Source organism: Acipenser ruthenus, chromosome 2 (assembly GCF_902713425.1).
Source record: "Acipenser ruthenus chromosome 2, fAciRut3.2 maternal haplotype, whole genome shotgun sequence".
NCBI classification, from domain to species: Eukaryota; Metazoa; Chordata; class Actinopteri; order Acipenseriformes; family Acipenseridae; genus Acipenser; species Acipenser ruthenus.
This window is the reverse complement of record NC_081190.1, coordinates 45131120-45152104: the sequence shown is the minus strand read 5'-3', so window position 1 is coordinate 45152104 and position 20985 is coordinate 45131120. Positions and strand designations below refer to the sequence as shown.

Sequence of the window (20985 nt, the reverse complement as noted above, 5' to 3'; positions counted from 1 at the left end):
TAAATATGTTAATTCTTGGATGTTCCTTTTTATAAATCAGTGTCTTCTTTCTTATTTGAATGGGATGAGAATATCACTTTTTAATCCTATAATTATTCTGCAGTTTTTCATTAAGATTTTATTTTGATTGGTGCGCAACAAATATTTTAATAGTGTTACTTAAAGTTTTCTATGTTAACATATCGTTTCTCATAACACTTGAGTTCTCAGTTCTTGATTATTTATAGGTTTTCCATATACAGTACATCAATACTGTAGTATATCCCTGAAAAATGAACAATATTTTCTGAACCTGTCAAAACAAAATAAAATATACATATATACACATATACATGCTGTATAGGTCTTATGGGTATTTAGCTTTTTTTGTGTTTCAGAAGTAATTATTTGATGTAAATAACTTGACAAAACCATTATTATCTTGTAAATTATAAGGTTCATCTGTTTTTTCAAATGAGCTTTGGAAACCAATCTCAGATTATGTCTTTATAACGACACGGTTTGGGTTGACTTCCAAGCTGCATTAGAAAAAAAACATTTACATCAAATAATAGCAGGTTCTAATTTCAACCCAACTATGAAGGTTAATTTAACCCAGCAGTGATATAATATAACCCAATAAATGGGTTGTTTTTTACCCAGCGCGCTGGGTTATAACTTTAACCCAACTGGCTGGGTTACAATAACCCAGCGTTGGGAAGGTGCAATAGTAACCCAGCGCTGGGTTGGCTTTCAACCCATGTTGGGTTATTTTTAACCCAGCATTTCTTAGAGTGTAGGCTTCACATGTAAAACACAGACTGTGAAACAATTCACATTTGGCATCCTTTAAATTAAAGTTGGTTTGAGCGCTGTAGCTGCTGTGGTTGAGGAGATAAAGCCATTTTACACGTGTCAGGTAGGCTGTGTGCGTATATGCGGTATGTGCACCCAACACGCATGCCAGTATGAGGGGCCGCTTCGGACAAAAGTCTGTCCAATATGGCGAGTGATGGGTCACGTTTCTGCGCGCAGGGAATCACGTTTCTGCGCGCAGGGATTCAGCAGGCTATGCTGCTAGAGGGGAGGGGTTACTCTTGTCGTCACACAAACGTATTTTGCCAGAGGAGGCGATAAAAAAACTAAGGAGCTAGACATGTCTTCACATTCGAATAGTAATGTAGCCCGGGGAATCGCCGAAGAAATAATTAACAACCCGGAAATCCTTCAACGCCTGGAAAGTGCCCTGAATGGTAAAAACAATCGTATGCCTACTACAAGACAGGAGACATCAACTATTGATGAAGAAGTTCGTCAATTGTTTCAAGGGCGGAATGTGGTCGCTGATCGTCCCGCTCAAAATAATTCCCCTGCATTCAATATGCAAAGAAACTTTATCAGAGCCGGAGCAGTTCCAGGGATTTTAAATAGAAGGGCCAGGTAATTATTATTATTTCTGAAAACATATATGCAATTCATTTCTGAGGTTATGCTGCTAAGGACTATTTTAATTTGATTCAGAAATACGTACCTCCAACTCATGATTAATACTTCTACTCTAGTGAAAGTCTACTCATTAGTATATGCAAAAAGATAAATAAAATAAAATAAATAAACGATGTAAACGATTTAACATCCCGTATTACACAGAATAATGTACAAATGCAATGTTTTGGACACAGTAGTAATAAAGTAATTAATACCCGTTATCTTTGCTTTGTAGTCGCCCTGGGTAAGGGCATCTTCTATACTAAATAATAATAACAAATGTAGGCCTATTATTCTTTCTTTTATTTGTATTTATTATTTACGAGCTGTATTTGTATTTTAGTAGCTGTATTTACATATTACAAACGGAAGGTAGGATTACAATGGCACCAACAATTGTAAAGCTTTTAGTAAGTTAATTTCTAATAATGAGGCCTGCTGTTCAATTTAATTCAACTGCTAACTGCAACCCCCCCCCCCCCCCAAAAAAAAGCCCTCCATGAAAGCAAATATTTTTGGTATTAGTTACATTATGTTCAAAATATTGCATTTGCATTCTTCTTCTTCTTCTTCTTCTTCTATTTCTTTGCAGACACCCTTGTCCAGGCCGACTTATAATTATTATATTATTTTTACATACAATTACCCAGTACTACTGCAGTGAATTATACAATATTTATCTTTTGGTTGTATAATACAGTAAATATGACTATTATAATGTATATGTATACATATTGAAATGTGGAACTAAATGTATGGTTTATGGGCCTATTTGGGGGGGGGGGGGGGGGTAATATAGGCTATATTAATATTAAGTGAATATGAGGTAAATGTAACCAGATCTTCATTTCCTGCAATGCAAAAAAATTAAAAATCTGCTCATGGAAGTAATTTATGGGCATTGTCATATCATTGTAGTTTGTACAACTGCATGTCAGTTTGCTTTAGGAACAGATGAGAAATAAACGAGTTGCCATTAAGTGATATATGTTAAATCTACTGGGTTGATGTTTTGCTTTTACTGTATATATTTTAATTAATTTCTTAGCTGACGTCCTTATCCAGGGCGACTTACAATTGTTACAAGATATCACATCATTTTTATATACAATTACCCATTTATACAGTTGGGTTTTTACTGGAGCAATCTAGGTAAAGTACCTTGCTCAAGGGTACAGCAGCAGTGTCCCCCACCTGGGATTGAACCCACGACCCTCCGGTCAAGAGTCCAGAGCCCAGAGCCCTGAGCCCTAACCACTACTCCACACTGCTGCTCTTTCCTTATAGGTATATCATGAATTATACTAAACAATATACTATTTTGAGTAGATAATCCTATTTTAAGGCTAGTTAGTCCTGAGTAATATAATGAATGCAGTGGTCATAACATTTTTAAATATATATATATTTTGCACAGAAAGAGACCCAGAAATGTTTGTGGCCCTTTCCACAAAGATGTTTGTCTACTAACGGGTCCCAATGACACAGACATCCCGAAAGGCAAAATACGCTTATACCTGGCAGAGCAAGGGCATCTGGTTTTAGGTGTGAGATTTATGAAGGAGTGGGAGCCACATGAGGTGCAAAACCACTTGCACACAGTCTTTGAAAGAATCCTGACAGAAAACATTCAGTGAGTAAAGGAAGGCAGTCTTTGTAAACATAAGCACTTTATCATTTGTGTTAATATAATGATAATTGGTAGTTAAGATTTAAATATATATTATAATGTTGCATTTTGAAGAAGTGTGCTTTAGCTTATGATGTATTCGGTTTCCTAAGACCATGATATATTTTAGTTTGCATTCTCTATTCTTGTAGATTTGAAATAATGGTGACACTCCACAACAAATTAATAAAGCCAAGTCTGGAGCGAGACCAAAAGATGAATGGACTGTTACTAAATAAAATTTTCAAGGACAAAACTGTGTACCTTCGTCCATCTTTACAACTGCTGGTCGTTCCTGCAAATGCAAAGGTAACAGTCAATGACTGTTTCTATTTGTTCGAATGTACAGTATATAGAAATAGCGATTGTTAAAGATTGTAGTCATTCATTCACAGTCTTACTGTATTTATTTTTAAAAGCAACTAATTCAGGCACTTTAGTTTTCTAAACTTAATTCACTACAGGAGATTTTTTTTTTTTTGCAGAAGAACAGAGGTACTCTGTCAAATAATGATGATGATGATATTGAAATAGATTTGACTGATTCCAGTCCACCAATGAACAGCCTGAATGTAACAGTTCTTCAGGTCATTGAGGATGCTCCTTCAGAACTCATAGATGCTCCGTATTCAACAGCAGGTTCAGATGGGCCTCTTATCATAACAGAAGAAGAAAATGCCACAGTTTCCAGGGTTCTTGATTGTCCAAGGTAAGAAATCACACCTATAGTAATGTGCTTACACTTTATTTGATCCAGATTGTGTATTATGTCCCAGTTGTACGATAAAAAAAAAGTGCTAGTTTTTTATTTTTACAAATATTAAGACTTTAGCTATTAGTATATCACAACAGGTCATAGTTTTTCTTGAATAGCAACAGATTTGCAGGTCATGCTGTGAAATCGGTGCCACAATACCTGGACTCCTATCAAATCTATTTTCTAGTGAATGGCAGTATGCTGCTTTATTTGTTGATGAAGAGCTTAGCGAAAGCTTTGAAGATCCAATACTCCGTTCCACTGGTATTGAAACATCCCACCATGAACGGTAAAGTTGCATTTGTGTTTCATACTTCCTTCCTTATAATTAGGGCCCTGTGTTTTTCGCTACTTGTTTTTTTAAACCGTGTTTCAGTTGATTAAAGTAACGCAATGGGGTGAGTGTTAATAATTGCTTAAGTGGTAGTTTCATGAGAACACTGTATCGGCATCTTGCGGTGCAGGTTGCAAAAAAACGCAGGGCTCTACTTGTAATACATTCAAATTTTAACTGTTAAAAGGGGACCATTGTAGCTTTTATCTGTAAACCATTTAAAATTAAAGACAACTTTTTATTATCTTTCCTTTTATAGGCATTTAGTTTGATGTATAGGTATATATTCTTATGAGTTAATGTAGTTTTATTTGTCAGGTATTTCTTTGATTTTTACATTTATAGTATCACAGTCAAGTGTTTCTGACAAGATATTTGATACAATAATATCTGCTAAAAATAAATAATTATTTTCTTTTAATATTTCTTATTATTTCACCAGAGACATTGGGGATTTTCTCTGTGAGCTGGCCTCCCAGATTGATACAGAAAATGTTTCCCTGTTTAATATCAGCCGGAATCACCTATGGGAAGGAGCGAAACGAGGCTTTAAAAAAAAAACTTTCTTACCTTGCAAAAGGCTTTCGGTGAAATTTATGGACGATATAGGAGTGAGCGAAGGAGCCGTCGACCTCGGAGGACCAAGGAGAGAATTTTTAACCATGCTAATGGAGTCCTTGCACCAAGGAAGCCTCTTTGTGGGACCAGACCATGCCAAGTTCCTAAACTACATTAGTGGATGTAATGAATTTATGCTTTTTTAATTCTTTATCATTACGTTTTCAGTCTGTCTAAGTCTAACATTCTTTATTTCAGTGATGGTCTCGGATGACTATTTTTATGCGGGTATGACTATTGCAACATCACTGGTTCATGGAGGACCTGGCCCACAGTTCTTATCACCAGTACTTTTTGAGGCGCTTTCAAGTACACCCGAGTCCACATTTGTGGCAGTGCAAGATATCCCTGATATGGACATAAGGAACTATCTGGAGAAGGTAAATATTTGCCAATTGTGTTTGCAAAAGTAATCTACCATCATATTTACAGCTTTTTCTAATCTTATTCATCAATGTATCTATTGATTAGAACAATTATTCACGTTATATTGCACAGGTATGGAGTGAGATTACTGTAAAATAGTATGTACTTGTATTTAACATTATGAATAAAAAATACGACTATGAATCGTAAATACGACCACAAAAAAAAAAAACAGGAGTGCGAGTAAAAAAAACAAAAAACTACATTTTGGATGAAGATTATACGCTCAGAAGTCCTAATCAATTGTTCCCACCATTAACAATCTGTGGCTTCTGTGATGTATTTTTGACAGTGATATCACACTCCATACAACTCGTAGCTTTTTTGATTCATAGTCATATTTTTTTTTATTCTTGTAAATAGTACAAAATATTTGACAGTAATCTCACTCCATAACAGATTGCCTGGAAATTAATATAAGTAGTCTTTTCTTTGCAAAATGTAATATGAAAGATTTATAAAGACAAATTGCATTTTTATTTTTTACAGCTTCTAACTTACCAGGAAGAACATTCAAACACAGCAAACCTATTTGAACCAATCCAAACTCTGATGCAGCTGGCTGGAACACACAAAGTTATCCGTAATGCTGATGATTATCGCAAGATTGCTGAAGAAACTGCTCATTGGTACATTTTTGGAAGAACACGGGCAGCATTTGAGAGGTACACTCATTCTGCTCGGCCCTGCCCTGTCCTGCTCGGCCATCCCCGGCCATGTGCACTTGGCCCCCTACGTGGCTCTGTTCTGCCGTTCTGCCCTGCTCTGCCCCGCTCTGCTCGGCCATGCCCTGCGTTTGGCCCTGCTTTTAATTCTTATTAAACAATGCAAAGCTGCAATGTAGATTTTATGTTTGTTGGTTAACTTTGCATTGCATTATAAATGAAAGGTTATTGGTTTTTAATTAATGTTTAATTCATTTTGATGTTTATTTTTCATTTTTAAGAGGGCTGTAGTGGGGTCATTAAAAACAATGTGCTTGTTCAGGCTCGGTTTATGGTTGGGCTCTTTGTTCTCTGGCACTGTACGATATCCATATTTCCCACATACTTCACTACAGTGGTCTGCTCTTTTTATCTTGTGATTTTGTACGAAATGATTGTTTTAGTAATTGTTATTTTTAACACACAGTAAGGCAACTGTGGAAGGAAGCACCCTTCTGAATATTAAATACCTCCCTTGTGGTGTCATTTGCATACATTTCAATGGCATTTGTCCCCGGTATATAGTCCATGTGTTAAAAAGCAGATAGAGCATGGAAAGCAGATAGCACATGGTAAGCCGAATCAGGCCCTATGTTTTTAATTCTTAAAATGTCCATTCTTTTTCAGATTAAAGGAAGGGCTGAAAACTCTAGGTGTACTGGATGCTATGACCAAGTATCCCAATGCATTCAAGCATGTCATGTGCTACACAGAAGACACCCTCACAGCCAAGACATTTGATAATATCTTCCGCCCTGTTCTACACCCATTGGGCTCCAATAAAAGGGGAACAGAAAATCTTGTATTGTCTCACTGGAAAGACTTTATACAAGAACTACAAGGTGACTGTACTACTGTTGTTCACTAGAAAAAAATACATACTTCGTTGTAGTTAGGTTACTTTTCTAACTTGTTTAGGGGATTCATCTTTCACTCAGCTGGGCACACTGTCTTTGGAAGTATTTTGATTATGTTGATGTTGGCCACACAAACACAGTAAGTAACAAGCTTGCTTGCTTTATTTATTTATTTATTTATTTTATTAATTTCAGATGAGCCATCAGATGTCACATTGAAGTCACTACTATTCTTTATTACTGGCTGCAAGACCGTACCACCACTGGGATTCAGACCAGAACCCACTGTAGATTTTTTACATGATGCTGAGGACAATGGAGAGAAATCAAGATTTCCAAAGGCAAATACATGCAACTGCACGCTGTTTTTACCAACTATACATGTAGTTTATGAAGAAGTCACTGAAGCCATGAGGTATGCTGTTCTAAATTGTCAGGGCTTTGGCTTTGCATAGTCAACTATTGATCCTCTGGTGTGCTGGATGGTAGGGATGCTCCAGATAAAACCAAAGAAAGGAAAAAAAAAAAAAAATGAGAAAAAAAATACAGTATACTTGGGATTTCTTGTTTTTCCTGGTCCTGGGGAGATCTGTGTGTTCTGTTTTTTTTCCCCCAACTCAATGATTTAATTGCACCCTTCATTTAACTAATACTTTACCTAATCTGAGCTTTTTCTTTTCTTTGGAGCTCTTAAAGTTAATTTGAAGTTACAGGTATAGAAAAGAATTGTGAAACACTGCTTTAACCAATTCATCAGTTTCAAACAACAAACACTAAATGGGCAACTGATTTGATCATTTATTATTTCCATGGCAAATGCAAATTTATTTATATTAAATATTATTTGTATTAAATATATTTGGCACAGCACTACTTTTTATTATTAGTCATAACACAAAATTGAAGCAGGGGTGTGCTCTAAATTACTTAAGTGGGCCAATTATGTATTTATTTATTTATTGATATTTATATAGCGCTTTTATCAAAGTGCTTTACAAAGTGTAACAGTACAGTATAGGATAAATGAAAATTGTATTAAACAAAGGAAACTGACAAATATGTAAATAAATGAATGCTGGGAAGGGCAGGAGAGGACAATAGACAAACAAAAAGACAACAACAAATCTAATTGGAAAGATGGTATGGAAGGATTCGGAGGTGAATTAGGGTAGGCCACAGAAAATAGGTGGGTTTGAGGGAGGAACGGAATGTCATTGGGTTGGGAGACTGCTTAATATTAAGGGGGAGCCTGTTCCAGTGAAGGAGGGGGGGGGGCAAGAAGAGAAAAGAGAAACCACAGTAGTACGTTAACAGAGGTAAGATTGAATCCAAGATAAAGGTGTACCAGAAATACCAAGATTAGACAGAGTGGTAGAGAGGACAGAATGATCCACGGTGTTGAAGGCTGGCGAAAAATCAAGAAGAATAAGACTAGAGGAAAGGTTTGCATGCACAGCATTAGCAGATGGTTGTAAGTGATCAGAGGTAGAGGAGAGAGATGGAGTTGAAGATAACAGAAAGGAATTGTTATTGGAAAAAGGAAGAAGAAAGAAAGAGGACAAACAAAGGAGGTTTGCTAGGAACTATGGGGATTGAAGCTTTTGACCTGGACAGGCTACTAACCCAACTTAAAAGGGACAGGGGGATGAGTCTATCCACCCACATATGTTGCATCGGGAGTGATACAACAACACCGTTTTTGCAATTAATTGAGTTGGAACGTAATTATTTGTATACAACACTATCTAACATTGTTTATCACATAATCCAAAACAAATAAATAATGATTAATACCACTATTGTCATCATCTGATAATGGATCACAAAGAGATAGAAGCTCCCTGTGGTTTTCAGCGCTCATTTGTACTGTATTATGTGGAACATGAATGTATGTGTCTGCCTCATTTGCTGTAATTGGGCCTGCATGGTCAATTCCATAATTATCTATGCCACTCAGAAGATCTTGTGAATTTACTGTAGTAAGATCTGAAAGTATTCCAGAATGCCATAATGCTAAGGGAGACATTGACTGAACAGTGCTAAGTCGATGGTAATTCCACTGGCGAGTGAATTCTTGCACAGAATTTCCTATTCTTGGAATGTAAACAAAGTGTAATGCACATAAATCAACTTAATTTGTAGAATCTAAGATTCCAATGTTTTCCATGTACATAAACAATTGCCTAGAAACCACTCTGTTCACTTCACCCCAAAGACGCTCTATTCTCTGGTTGTGAACACTTCTGCCTGCAATAAAACTTCCTCTGTTTCTGCCACGGCTCATAATCATGTATCTAGCAACATCAATGTTTTCACCACCTCGATCCCCTCTAACTCTCAGTGGTAACCCATACCTTGATACACCCTCTTCAAAGAAATTCAAAACAGTAGCTGCACAATTGTTTGTACAGCATGTCAGGTATATAATCATTCTACTGTAACCATCAATGCATCCATGGTACACAAATCTCCATGAAATAAGCTTGTGATTTGAATCAATGTGCCTGAAATGACAAAAGAAAAAATAGAAGTTTTAAGTATTAGGTTTCCATGGTTTCCAATAAAACAATTTACACATAATATACACAATGGACCTTGTGAATCCACAACCAAATAGTGTTATTTATATATATATATATATATATATATATATATATATATATTGTAACACATCAGGGAGGGGGTTAGTGTCCTCCCTGAAGAAAACATGTGCGTATGCACATTTTGTTTAATTGTTTTGTTAATTTGTTTATTGTTTAATTATCAACCGCACCTGATATGTATTGTAAATTAATGTCAGGTGCAGGGTATATAAGACGTGCAGCTTGGCTGTACGGGGCTGCTGAGTAGAAGGAGACAGAAGACGCGCTCTGTTTCCGAGCAGTCCTAAGAGTAAGTGCTGTATTAAACCAGTTGGTGTTTTGGGTTTTGCTAGCAGGTAAACGGCTTAGCCGTCCTGCAAGGTAGTAAGGGAAAAACCTGTTTAGTTAGCGCTCCAGTGGGAGTTAGGTGTTTATTTTGTGTTTGTTTTATTTTGGTGTGTTTATTAAAAATATTAGCGCGTCAGCGCTGAAAACTCAATTTCTTGTGTCCTGGGTCGTAATTTTAAAGGGGCAACGAACCTGAGTGAGTGCCGGGCCGTTACAATATATATATATATATAATTTAAAATCCTTAATCCCTAGTAGTACAGGACTGCTGGATTTATAATTTACCTTAAACTTTATTTTTACCTTAAACTTTCCTTAATCATTATATAAATGTTTAAGTTCCTACCATAAATGATTAGGTCCTCTGACATTATATATTCTCCTTCTAATTGTATGCCGTCTTCTAAGGGCTCTGCCAACTGGGTCCAGGCATTTAATCGATCTCTAATTCTCCTTCTCTGAACTCTTAATCCTCTGGCTAGGTAGGACACCACCTTAGAATAAGAGCAATAGTTCATAATGTTGTTTAGTTCGAATTAAATAAACCTAATCATAACTACATGCAAGTACACTTTCACCTGTATTGCCTAAAATAACATGCAATATATATAACAAATAACTATTGAAATGTGTATTTTTTGTGAAACCTCTAAGTTGCACTGGGTAAGAGGATATGCACTGATTGAGACCTATGCTTTATTACACACCTTTGATGAACAAATACCAAAAATTCTACAGCGAAAAATGTATTTTACCTTGAACATAGTTGCCTCCTGCATTCGGCGTTTCTCTCAGGATTTCCCTTATAATATTATCCAGTTCACTATTTGAGATGTTGGCATAATTTTCTCCTGTCATTCCATATTGCTGCCTTCTGTGAATCAGTGTCCGCTCACTTATGCAGAGGCAAGCTGCAATTGAACACCATGGCATTCCTGTTGCACGTAGTTGCTGTAGTTGATCTTTGGTTATGCAGTATCTGCAACATTAAATGTAATTTGTTTAATAATAAAATAACACTGTGGCGGAGTGTCCCGCCCTTATTTATTATTATTTGTATTTTTATTTGCGGCGCGGGTAAAAGCGCCGCGTCTTTTATTATTATATTTAAAAACCCCGTGAGGATGCATGGCTGATCAGCTACTGATTATTTAAGTAGCTGACAGTCATGCATCCTTACCAAACGCGTGCAGAGTATATAAACCTGCAGCTCTCTGCACTCGAGGTGGTTGGGTGTACAGAGGAGAGTACGGGGAGCGGAGAGAGCGAGTCACATTTGAAAAAACAATTGCTAAAACGTGCTGGATTCTCCAGCATGACACTTACTTGTTTGTTTGTTGATTCGTTTGGCCCTTGTGCCCTTTTGTTTTGTGTTTTGTTGTTTTGTTTAAATCTTTTATTTTGGTTTGTTAATAAATACGCTGAGTGCTACTGCACTCAGCTTCACCCGCCCATCCACTGTTTTGGTGTCAGTTACTTCCTGGTCCGTGACGTCATCCACCTCACCACTGCGAGCCAGACTGTCACAAACACATATTATTATTACTCTGATTAAATATGGTAGTGCATTTTCTCAGCATAAAATGTAGCAATAGCAATACAATAAGCATTTAAATCAATATACTTTAATGCTTTTAACCATACCTTGGGCGACCTCTTGTGCTTTCAAGGGGACTGTTGAAAAGAAATTCAAATTGGGATCGAGGAGCCAATCTTTGGTCAACTTCACCATACACTGTCCTCACAGCGTCAGATAATCTATTTACCAGCAAACATACTTGATCCACTCCCTGTTGAAAAATCAAGATTAAAATTAGTTATTTGTTTGAAATAAATGCAAGGAAAGAAAGCCAGAAAGAAAAACATGTTTCCTTGTGTCCAATGTTTGTATTTATTTTTAAGTCTGAAATGAAGTCCTTACTGCGCCTTAAAAATGATGTCTAAACAAACACAACCAGGTGTGTAGATGTCCAAATGCATTTTGAAGAATGGCGATGAAAAATCACTGATCAAAACCATGTGAAAAAATATTATTTTATTGATTAAAGAGCAGGCAAATAAAGTGATGACGTGCAGAAAGTGCTCAGTCCAAACTGATTATTAATTAAGGACAAATATTGGTCAGGTGTTCAGATAAAATACCATGTAAAACAGTCCAATTCAGTTAAATACCATGTAAAACAGTTTTTTTTTCTGTAACTTGTCCTATAATGAAATCCTGCAATAGTATTTACTAGTGTATTCCTTTTAATGTCTGTCAATGTATGAATTGGTCTGTGTACATGTTATTTTTTTGGTATTATTACTTAATGTATTTTTTTTTTTAAGAAATGCATTACATTTCACTATTCATCAAATAAAGAGTAGATTTTTGAGACAACCAGTCTAAGGTATTGTTCTTACTTCACAACTGTCCAGGACGGATGCTAAAGTTGACAAAATCCTTACATGTTCTTCGAGTAAACGATGTAGATGGTCAAATGTATTAAAATCATTAGTATCTAATGCCTGTTGAACTTGTTCTAAACAGTCATCCAGCTCCAAAAAATATAAATTCAGATCCTCGATATTGTCAGTAACGGAACAGATAGCGCACAATACTATAATGAAAAAATGTATACAAGTAGCCATTTTTCTTCTGTTTATGACGATTTACTGATTTCCTTGTGTCAATTCATAAAGCCGACTCCTCCCTCAAAGAAACGTGATTCCCTGCGCGCGGAAACCTGATTCCCTGCGCGCGGAAACCTGATTCCCTGCGCGCGGAAACCTGATTCCCTGCGCACGGAAACGTGATTCCCTGCGCGCGGAAACCTGATTCCCTGCGCACGGAAACGTGATTCCCTGCGCGCGGAAACCTGATTCCCTGCGCACGGAAACGTGATTCCCTGCGCGCGGAAACCTGATTCCCTGCGCACGGAAAACATGATTCCCTGCGCGCGGAAACCTGATTCCCTGCGCGCGGAAAACATGATTCCCTGCGCGCGGAAACCTGATTCCCTGCGCACAGAAACGTGATTCCCTGCGCACGGAAACGTGATTCCCTGCGCGCGGAAACCTGATTCCCTGCGCGCGGAAACGTGATTCCCTGCGCGCGGAAACGTGATTCCCTGCGCGCGGAAACGTGATTCCCTGCGCGCGGAAACGTGATTCCCTGCGCGCGGAAACGTGATTCCCTGCGCGCGGAAACGTGATTCCCTGCGCGCGGAAACGTGATTCCCTGCGCACGGAAACGTGATTCCCTGCGCACGGAAACGTGATTCCCTGCGCACGGAAACGTGATTCCCTGCGCTCGGAAACGTGATTCCCTGCGCGCGGAAACCTGATTCCCTGCGCGCGGAAACGTGATTCCCTGCGCGCGGAAACGTGATTCCCTGCGCACGGAAACCTGATTCCCTGCGCGCGGAAACCTGACCCTTCACTCGCTGTTTTTGACAGACTTTTGTCCGAAACGGCCCCTCATATGCCAGCGTCAGTGACACACTGTCGCTGGAGGTGAAAAGCGCTCAGTGCCTACTGGCGCTGGTGTATAACACCTGTAACATGTTAAACCAGCGCTCAGTGCCGCACCGCCGCGGACCAGCAGCCAATTGTAAGCTAGCAAGCCAATATAGAAAGTGTCCCATGACAAGTGTTCATGTGGTGTTTTAGCTTGCTGAAATCATTTTCTTTAGAAACTTTATTTTTATTTTTGATGGCGCACATTGTAAGTGATATTCTGGAAGACGGGACTCCCTTTTCAAAGCGCGTAGAAACAAGCAATCAGCAGCGACAGTGCTTCCTGGCAGCTTTTGTCGAAATTCTCTTTTTATATTTATTTTCTGTTAACATTAGTTTATGGATAATCTTGTTTGCTTTTAAACCAATTAAATTGTTACAAAAAAGACTATTCTATAGTCCATTCATTTTAATTCCGTACATGGTCTTGTTGTACTAGTGCTCAAATAAACACTCCCAATAGGCAGGGACGGGACGTTGAAAAGAATTGTGGGAAATGTGGAATCAGGCATAGAAACAAAGGTATATTTCAAGGTCTTAAAACGACATTTCACACAATTCTTTTCAACGTCCCGTCCCTGCCTATTGGCTGAGCGTCGCAGAGCTAGCAGGGGCGGCACATTCAAAATTCAAACTACACAGACAGATACGGAGCATTTTATGGGGCGCCGTTTGTGTCATGCACAATTTTGTCCACGAAAGGGCTTTTGTGCACAAAATACATTACAACATGTATTTTGTCCCACAAAACGAAAAACAAATGCATATAATATTGTCCACAAAAGGCAAAAGACAGTTTTCATTTTGTGGACAAAAAGGTAAAAGAGAGTTTTCATTTTGTCGACAAAATGAAATTGAATGTTTTCATTTTGTGCACAAAATACACTTTTTCTTAGATCATTTTGTGGACATAATGAACAGTCAAGTATACATTCTGTCCACGAAAAGCAAAGTAAGTTTTCAGTTCCGTCCACAAAATCATTTAACATACAATTATCATTTTGTGGGACAAAATGTATATTTTGTGAGGCTAAAACTAATTTTGTGGGACGAAATACACATTATGTGGGACAAAATGCTAATTATGTGCACAAAATACACATTCTGTGGAACGAAATACACATTTTGTAGCACACAGTGCTAATTCTGTCCACAAAATACAATTTTGTGGGATGAAATACACATTTTGTGAGACGAAATGATAATTATGTGCACAAAATACTCATTATGTCGGACAAAATGCGAATTCTGTGCACAAAATACAATTTTGTGGCACAGAATACTCATTCTGTGGGACAAAATGCACTTTTGTGGGTCACATGACTTTCTATTTGTGACGTCACCATGGCGCACTGTCACTTGATAAGTGTTGCCCAATGTGCACACTGCTTTGTGGCGCGCATGCTTTTCTATGGAAATATACGTAATTTTATTCCAGACAAGACAGTAACTATGGCTGACGCTGCTGGTCGTGTGTTCATCGCCGGGTCTTCAGTACAGAGTCTTGTTGATGGGGTCAGCAGCCTAACAAGACTCGTTTGTTTTTTCATTTTTACAGGTAAGTGTTTATCTACACATTTTTCTCTATTTTAAGTAGTTTCCTGACATAAGCCTACTCTTATTTTCTTCAGAACAATTTAATCAACTCAACGCATTTATAAGTTTCTGAACTGTTTTTAGTGTTTGCCAGGTGGAAGGAAACTGATCAACACCTCTGTCAGTTTTTCTTGGAATGGTGCCAAAGTCATTAGTCTTGCAGGACAAGGAGCTCTGTACATTCTTAGTCACCACAACCTGCCAGAAAGTGAGGTAAATTTGACTTGTTTTGGGAACAATAACTGTACCTACAAATATGTACAGTGAAGTACTCATCAAGTGCAACACCTACATTAAACCAAGTTCATATTTTTGTACATGTGAATAAAGGGCAACGTCATATTGAGGCTTGCTGTCTACACCTTTTCAGTAATCCCTTCATTTGAAAGAAATGTGGCTTAATACAGATACCTGACATCTTGCTTAAAATGTTTGTTTCTGGAACAGGAACATGAATCGCCAAGTAAGGAGACTCTGCCTTTCCTCAGTTCTGCCAATTCATTGACCCATCAAATAAATCTTGAAAATGATGTTCAGCAGCTAGAACAGGTAAGGGACAGGAGATGTTACACATATATATTAGTACCCCTGTATTTATTTATTTATTTATTTATTTATTTATTTATTTTTCTTGCTCTTTCCAGTCTTGTTTCATCATATTGGGTTAAGTAACTTGGTCTTAAATGTTAAACTATTCGCTTATGGAAAACTAAAAATATAATATGTACAGGATCACTAATTCCAGGCAATTAAGTTCCTGTAAAAGGGGAATAGTGGTTTAATAAACTGATCAGGTGAGGTCCTTTGTAGGACTGAACAGGCACAATACATGCAAAATAACCACACTCCACACTTTAAACACTACAAGTGTTACCTTTCTTGTGGTGCTGTTCTCAGTTTGACTTAACAGTTATAATAGGTTATACAAACAATGTTGTATGTATTAATGTAGGTAAATTTTTGGTCTTATAGAATGTACTACATCATAGAACTCCAGTAGTCAGTGCTGAAAGGTAATGTGAAAAATGTTTGTGTACATTATTTCTAATGGAGAGGTTAGTTGGTATAGCTCATATGATATGACAATGTCTAGTGTTACTACAAGCATACATTTTAGCTGCAATTGAGCAATGAATAATGTAGGGGAAAGGCAGTAAGTGGGGTGGGCTACCAGAAATCCCACATTTAATTAGCACCAAATGGTTGGGTAAACAATGTGTAAGTAATGTGTTGTGGAGTGCAATGCAAACTTTGAAATATATATATATATATATATATATATATATATATATATATATATATATATATATATATATATATATATATATATTTTTATATGATATGTATATATACAACCCCCCCCCCCCCCTTTTTTTTGAATTGCAAGAACACTTATTTCTGTGTGTAATATTTGCTATTGAAAAAATTTAAACTTGTTATCTCAGTTTATTTAATAGCATAGTCACGGAGCATGATGATGTAAACATTTTTGAAGATGTTCCCCCACTGTCAACTGGCTCAGAGGTGACTACTAGAACATTAGCTCACAGTGTAGACAGGCAAGTATGCATTTTTGTAAAAACAAATAAATAAATAAATAAATAAATAAATAAATAAAAAATCTTGCTATGTGAGTTTAAAATGTGGTAAATTGTTCAGTGGTCCTTAGCTTGACCCTTAGGCTCCAATGACTTAATATACTAGATGTCTGCATTTTGTAACTCATGGTCAGATTTCTTTAGTTGTCTACAGGAAAAGCAAGTCCTAGCACTCTAGTTTGTACTTTGGACCTCATACTGTATATTAGATTAGTTTTTGAGGTAAATTCACTTGTTGAAAATGAAGCCATTATTATTATTATTATTATTATTTATTTCTTAGCAGACACCTTTATCCAGGGCGAATTACAATCGTAAGCAAATACATTTCAAGTGTTACAATACAAGTAATACAATAACCTTGCATTATGTTCTTTACATTTTAGCCAGTTAATCTAGCTTACAAAATATTATATACTTGTAACATATGATCAAACATTAAAATATTAACCCTCAGTAGCACCGCTAGTATTTGTATTTTGAGAAATGGCGATACTAAATAAATGTGTAATACAAATATAGGGTTGGACTGCAAATTGAAACGCTTATTAATATAACCATTACTGATTAAGGTGCTATATGCCTGACAGATTGACCATGGTGGATCCCATGATTTGACAATTGTTATTTTCTTCTATTTTATGACTAACCTATATAGCTTTTCTAGACTTAGGTTAGTGTTAAGATCTGTAGAATATTAAGTAACTTCCCTCAATGTATGTTCTGGTATACAGTGAGGCAGTGTTTTTCCTTATGATCAGTTTGAGCAATCGTTTCCCAAATCAGGGCTATTAAAGTAATCAGCCGAATAACATTCCATAGTATTGTATATAAAGTTTTAGACTTTTTTTTTTTTTCTCACAAATACATGTATTACGGTTAATCTTCCTCTTGTCAACAGGAGCCCAGAAAGTGTAATAGCAGAACTTTGCTCCTCAGTTCTTGCTGATGGAGTTCAGAATGTCAAGGTCAGACGGAACCATGCTTTCCAAGATTTGCTACGTTGGATGAACCGAGCTGATTATGGTTGGGACAAACATCTTATTGTTTCTTTTGTTGGAGAACAAGGGCTTGATTCTGGAGGACCTAGGCGCAATCTAATGGAACTGACTGTTCGTGGACTGATCAACTGGGGAGGACTTTGGTGTGGGAAAGAAGGACACCTCATTCCAGCTCCTGACTTTTTAACATTGCAGAACAGATCCCATTGTATGGCAGGGAGGATTGTTGGCACTGTTCTCGTTCAGAGTTCTCTACAGCTCAATATTTTTGCAGAATCTCTGATCAACACCATTGCAGGAATCAACCAGTGGTTTGTAGATGATGTTGCTGATGAAACTGTCCAAAGCAAGCTGAAAGAGGTATTAGTAGAAGACATGCTATAAAACAATTGTCAATTACATATTTTTGCATGTTGGACAATATAATACATATATACCGTGCTATGCAAAATAAAGGTCTACTAAAACAAATTTACAAATACACAAATGGTGGAGTGTTGCTAAATCTATCTCCCCCTTAACAAGGGTGTTTGGTATAATAATAATAATGTGACTTTTACATTTTGATATCAAGCGCTGATTTGTTTAGTGTAGTAAACTGATTTTACTACACTATGTAGATATTAGACTATCGGGGAAGGAGGGACTGGACTGGCAATCCAGTTGTGGAGAAAATAGCAGAAAACATCAGCTTTCTAGGGGAGGTCAATGATGCCCAAAATAAAGACTTCACCCAAGCGGCTGCAAGATATTACACTTACGTAGTGAATAGTGCTCAAATTGAAGAATTCAAAGAAGGGCTCGAAACATTTGGAATTACAACATTGATAAGAAAACATCCAGGTCAGTCTATCTACAATGTGTAGATATGATGTATATGTTAAGGGCAAGTCCCAGTGGTCTAGTGAGTTTAGTTTTGCCTCGTCCAATTGGGCAATTCAGACTAAGCCTCACACTAATTAACCCTAACCTTAGAAAAATAGTGCTAACTTGAGGATTCTCCATAAGCCTTGGTGAAACAAGGTTGCCCCTGTCAAACTAGATTTGCTAGACCACAGGGTTTCTCCCTTGACATATTTAGTTGTTGTAATATTTGCTGTAAAATCTGATACATAATCACATCTTTGGGATTTTGGAAATATGCTCAGTATTTAAGTTGTGAAGTATCATCCTTAAAAGCCTGTTGTGGTGTGCAATAAAATAGTGGGTATTTCTAGGTATAGTCAAAATTATAACCTTAAACTTTCTCATTTTAAAGTGTGACCAAATACACTTGTTTTCTCCCCTCCAACTTGAATGGGTCCAAACATAGTAGTTACTGCAAAGATTTGCCTCTATTGGACAAGGTGCTCTAGTTTCAACAGTTTTGAGTAATATGTAGAGTATAAATTATTAGAACTTGAATGTTACATTAAATCTCCACCATAAATGTGTTAACTATTACAGATGTGATGAAGTTGCTTTTGTGTGGCCAGAAAAGAGCAACAATACAGCCTGATGAAGTATATGACATGTTTGAGGCAGAGCTGTTAGAAGTGGGGTCAAATCAAAGGGATTTGGAGGAAGAGGCAATGATGCATTTCATGCTGTTTTTAAGCAGCTTGACAAACCTAAGTAAGCACAATTTTTATTATAGAGCATTTCCATTTTTCATATTTACTTGTTTTAATTTGTATTGATCTTTCCTTAAGCTAAATAGGACTTGGTTTTTACTGGGAAGCAACAATAATGTCCATATAGTGAATGTTACATCACTGAAAGTGATAATAGAAACCAGTATGAATAACACTGTCTTCAAAGTATCAGTGCTATTTGTATTTACTATGTTTGGTTAATCTAAAGTATTGCCATTACCATAGTAACTACTTTTGCTTTTCTTGAGTATTAAAGTAAAAAAAAAATTACATAATCTTTGACTTTTACCCATTTAAAAATACACAATTGGTCCTTTTTTAGGTATTGTGAAAAATGGGATATTGCAGTGTAGTACGTGTTATCTAATACAGGTGTATATTCTGTTTTATAGCCTTTTTTATATATGTATATATTGTAGATGCAGCATGTTCCTTGGACGATCTACTGAGGTTCCTAACTGGAGCAAAACAGTTTCCCATTGGTGGATATGAGATTCAGCCAACTATAGAATTCATTAGAGGTTCACAATTCCCAACTGTAAGCACCTGTGGTCTTGTTTTGAGGCTGCCAATCGGCTTGACAGAAGAACAATTCAAAACTCATTTTGAATTTGCTGTCCGAAGCTGCCATGACTTTTCCTTTGTTTAGTGTTACCAGTGTGACTGTTGACATTGATGTCCAGGACAGAGAGGGCCATATCCACAATCTGTTTTAAAAAGACTACACTTAAATGTTTAAGTATAGAACCATGTACATTGTCATTCCCCATGACTTTTAGGTCACTCATTGAAGCAATGTATTTGATAAAGAAACAATGTGCATACTTTAGATCCAGGATAAATCCACTTCAATTCTGAATGTTGTGAAAACCAGACAGCTCATAAATGGCAATTTGATAATTAGCAGGATAAATATAACAATTAAAGTACTGTTTGTTGTAAATGAGTGGATTGGAAAGGTATGTTTAGTAGCCTGACATCAGATCATTAATCCAATCTGGTTGTTTTTTTCTTTTGTCAAAATAGTTTATAATAAATTTATCCAGAAAGGCGCATCTGAAGAAGTTTAAAACAATCAGAATTGGCCAATGCTGTTTCAGCGATAATAAAATTGAGGTCTCTAATCAAAAGATGTGTAAAGTGTGGCTGCATGTGTTTTCAGGGCGGGTATGGGTACAAGGTTTTTTTCTTTAACCTTGTTCACAATTGTTATGTTATTTGTTCAACTGTGGTGTTGTGGATGTTAACCTTACCAATGTAAAAAGTTGTCAGTGTTAATGGGGGTGGGGCAATTGTACCTTTGCTCTAAAATGATGCTGTTGGGTAAGAACTTAAGATTTGACCTGTGCTGACTACTGTTACTACTTGGTTTTGTAATATTACTGTAGGTAGGGTAGACCAACAATGGCAATCTGTCTCCTGTATCAACAGGATATAATATATACAATTGTGTTAGTAGATTCTGACATTTGCTGTAAATGTTCATCTTAACAAATGACTGCTTAAGGTCATTTAATTGAAATAAACACTTTCAAACATGTTTTCTGTACTGAAATTTATTATAAAAATAAACCTAATTTCAAAACACATGCAATTCAACTCATAAACATGGCACATTTCTTACAATTATCAATGTTTGGCAGTCATAAATTCTATAATATTTTACCGGGTAAAAATTACATGTGCATAGTTAAAAACAAAGATTCATATCCTAGTTTAATTTAGTATTATTCTGTAACGGAGTGTTTAAAGTATATACTCTACTGCATTAGCTATTTCTGTTTTTTTTGCAATAGGCTAACAAACTATTTTCAATTAACTTTAATATTTACCCATTCTCTGTAACACCCAAGAAACATTTTTAATGTTGGGTTAGACTAGGAAAGATCAACTTCA

At 36.7% G+C, this 20985-nt stretch overlaps 2 protein-coding genes across 4 annotated transcripts; both read left to right on the top strand.

Annotated features, from left to right (window-relative positions):
* The first annotated feature begins 1099 nt into the window (after positions 1 to 1099).
* Positions 1100 to 7688, top strand: LOC131699492 (G2/M phase-specific E3 ubiquitin-protein ligase-like). 3 transcript variants are annotated; one of them, XM_058996454.1, is made up of 10 exons: positions 1100 to 1419; positions 2885 to 3100; positions 3289 to 3445; positions 3625 to 3845; positions 4081 to 4182; positions 4670 to 4968; positions 5044 to 5225; positions 5761 to 5936; positions 6603 to 6817; positions 7028 to 7688. In XM_058996454.1, exons 1-10 carry the CDS (start codon positions 1136 to 1138, stop codon positions 7285 to 7287), a joined length of 2112 nt encoding a protein of 703 aa, XP_058852437.1. In that variant the 5' UTR covers positions 1100 to 1135; the 3' UTR covers positions 7288 to 7688. The 3 variants fall into 3 exon arrangements, with proteins under 3 accessions (XP_058852437.1, XP_058852428.1, XP_058852441.1); XM_058996445.1 differs by having other exon boundaries at positions 1101 to 1419; positions 3622 to 3845; XM_058996458.1 differs by lacking the exon at positions 2885 to 3100 and having other exon boundaries at positions 1101 to 1419; positions 3622 to 3845.
* A 7072-nt stretch (positions 7689 to 14760) lies between these two features.
* Positions 14761 to 20610, top strand: LOC117974094 (uncharacterized). Its single transcript, XM_058996439.1, has 8 exons — positions 14761 to 15069; positions 15304 to 15405; positions 15829 to 15869; positions 16302 to 16415; positions 17356 to 17815; positions 18076 to 18298; positions 18902 to 19069; positions 19509 to 20610. The coding sequence occupies exons 5-8, from the start codon at positions 17462 to 17464 to the stop codon at positions 19736 to 19738; spliced, it is 975 nt and encodes a 324-aa protein (XP_058852422.1). The 5' UTR covers positions 14761 to 15069; positions 15304 to 15405; positions 15829 to 15869; positions 16302 to 16415; positions 17356 to 17461; the 3' UTR covers positions 19739 to 20610.
* The last annotated feature ends 375 nt before the right edge of the window (positions 20611 to 20985 follow it).

What these genes read in the sequence shown, in the direction of transcription:
- LOC131699492 (XM_058996445.1), top strand. Translation starts at nt 1,136, where the DNA reads ATGTCTTCACATTCGAATAGTAATGTAGCCCGGGGAATCGCCGAAGAA. An exon ending in ACACGGGCAGCATTTGAGAG is followed by an intron (nt 5,937 to 6,602) that starts GTACACTCATTC and finishes ATTCTTTTTCAG; the next exon opens with ATTAAAGGAAGGGCTGAAAA. An exon ending in CTTTATACAAGAACTACAAG is followed by an intron (nt 6,818 to 7,027) that starts GTGACTGTACTA and finishes TATTAATTTCAG; the next exon opens with ATGAGCCATCAGATGTCACA.
- LOC117974094 (XM_058996439.1), top strand. Translation starts at nt 17,462, where the DNA reads ATGAACCGAGCTGATTATGGTTGGGACAAACATCTTATTGTTTCTTTT. An exon ending in TCCAAAGCAAGCTGAAAGAG is followed by an intron (nt 17,816 to 18,075) that starts GTATTAGTAGAA and finishes TACACTATGTAG; the next exon opens with ATATTAGACTATCGGGGAAG. An exon ending in AAGCAGCTTGACAAACCTAA is followed by an intron (nt 19,070 to 19,508) that starts GTAAGCACAATT and finishes TATATATTGTAG; the next exon opens with ATGCAGCATGTTCCTTGGAC.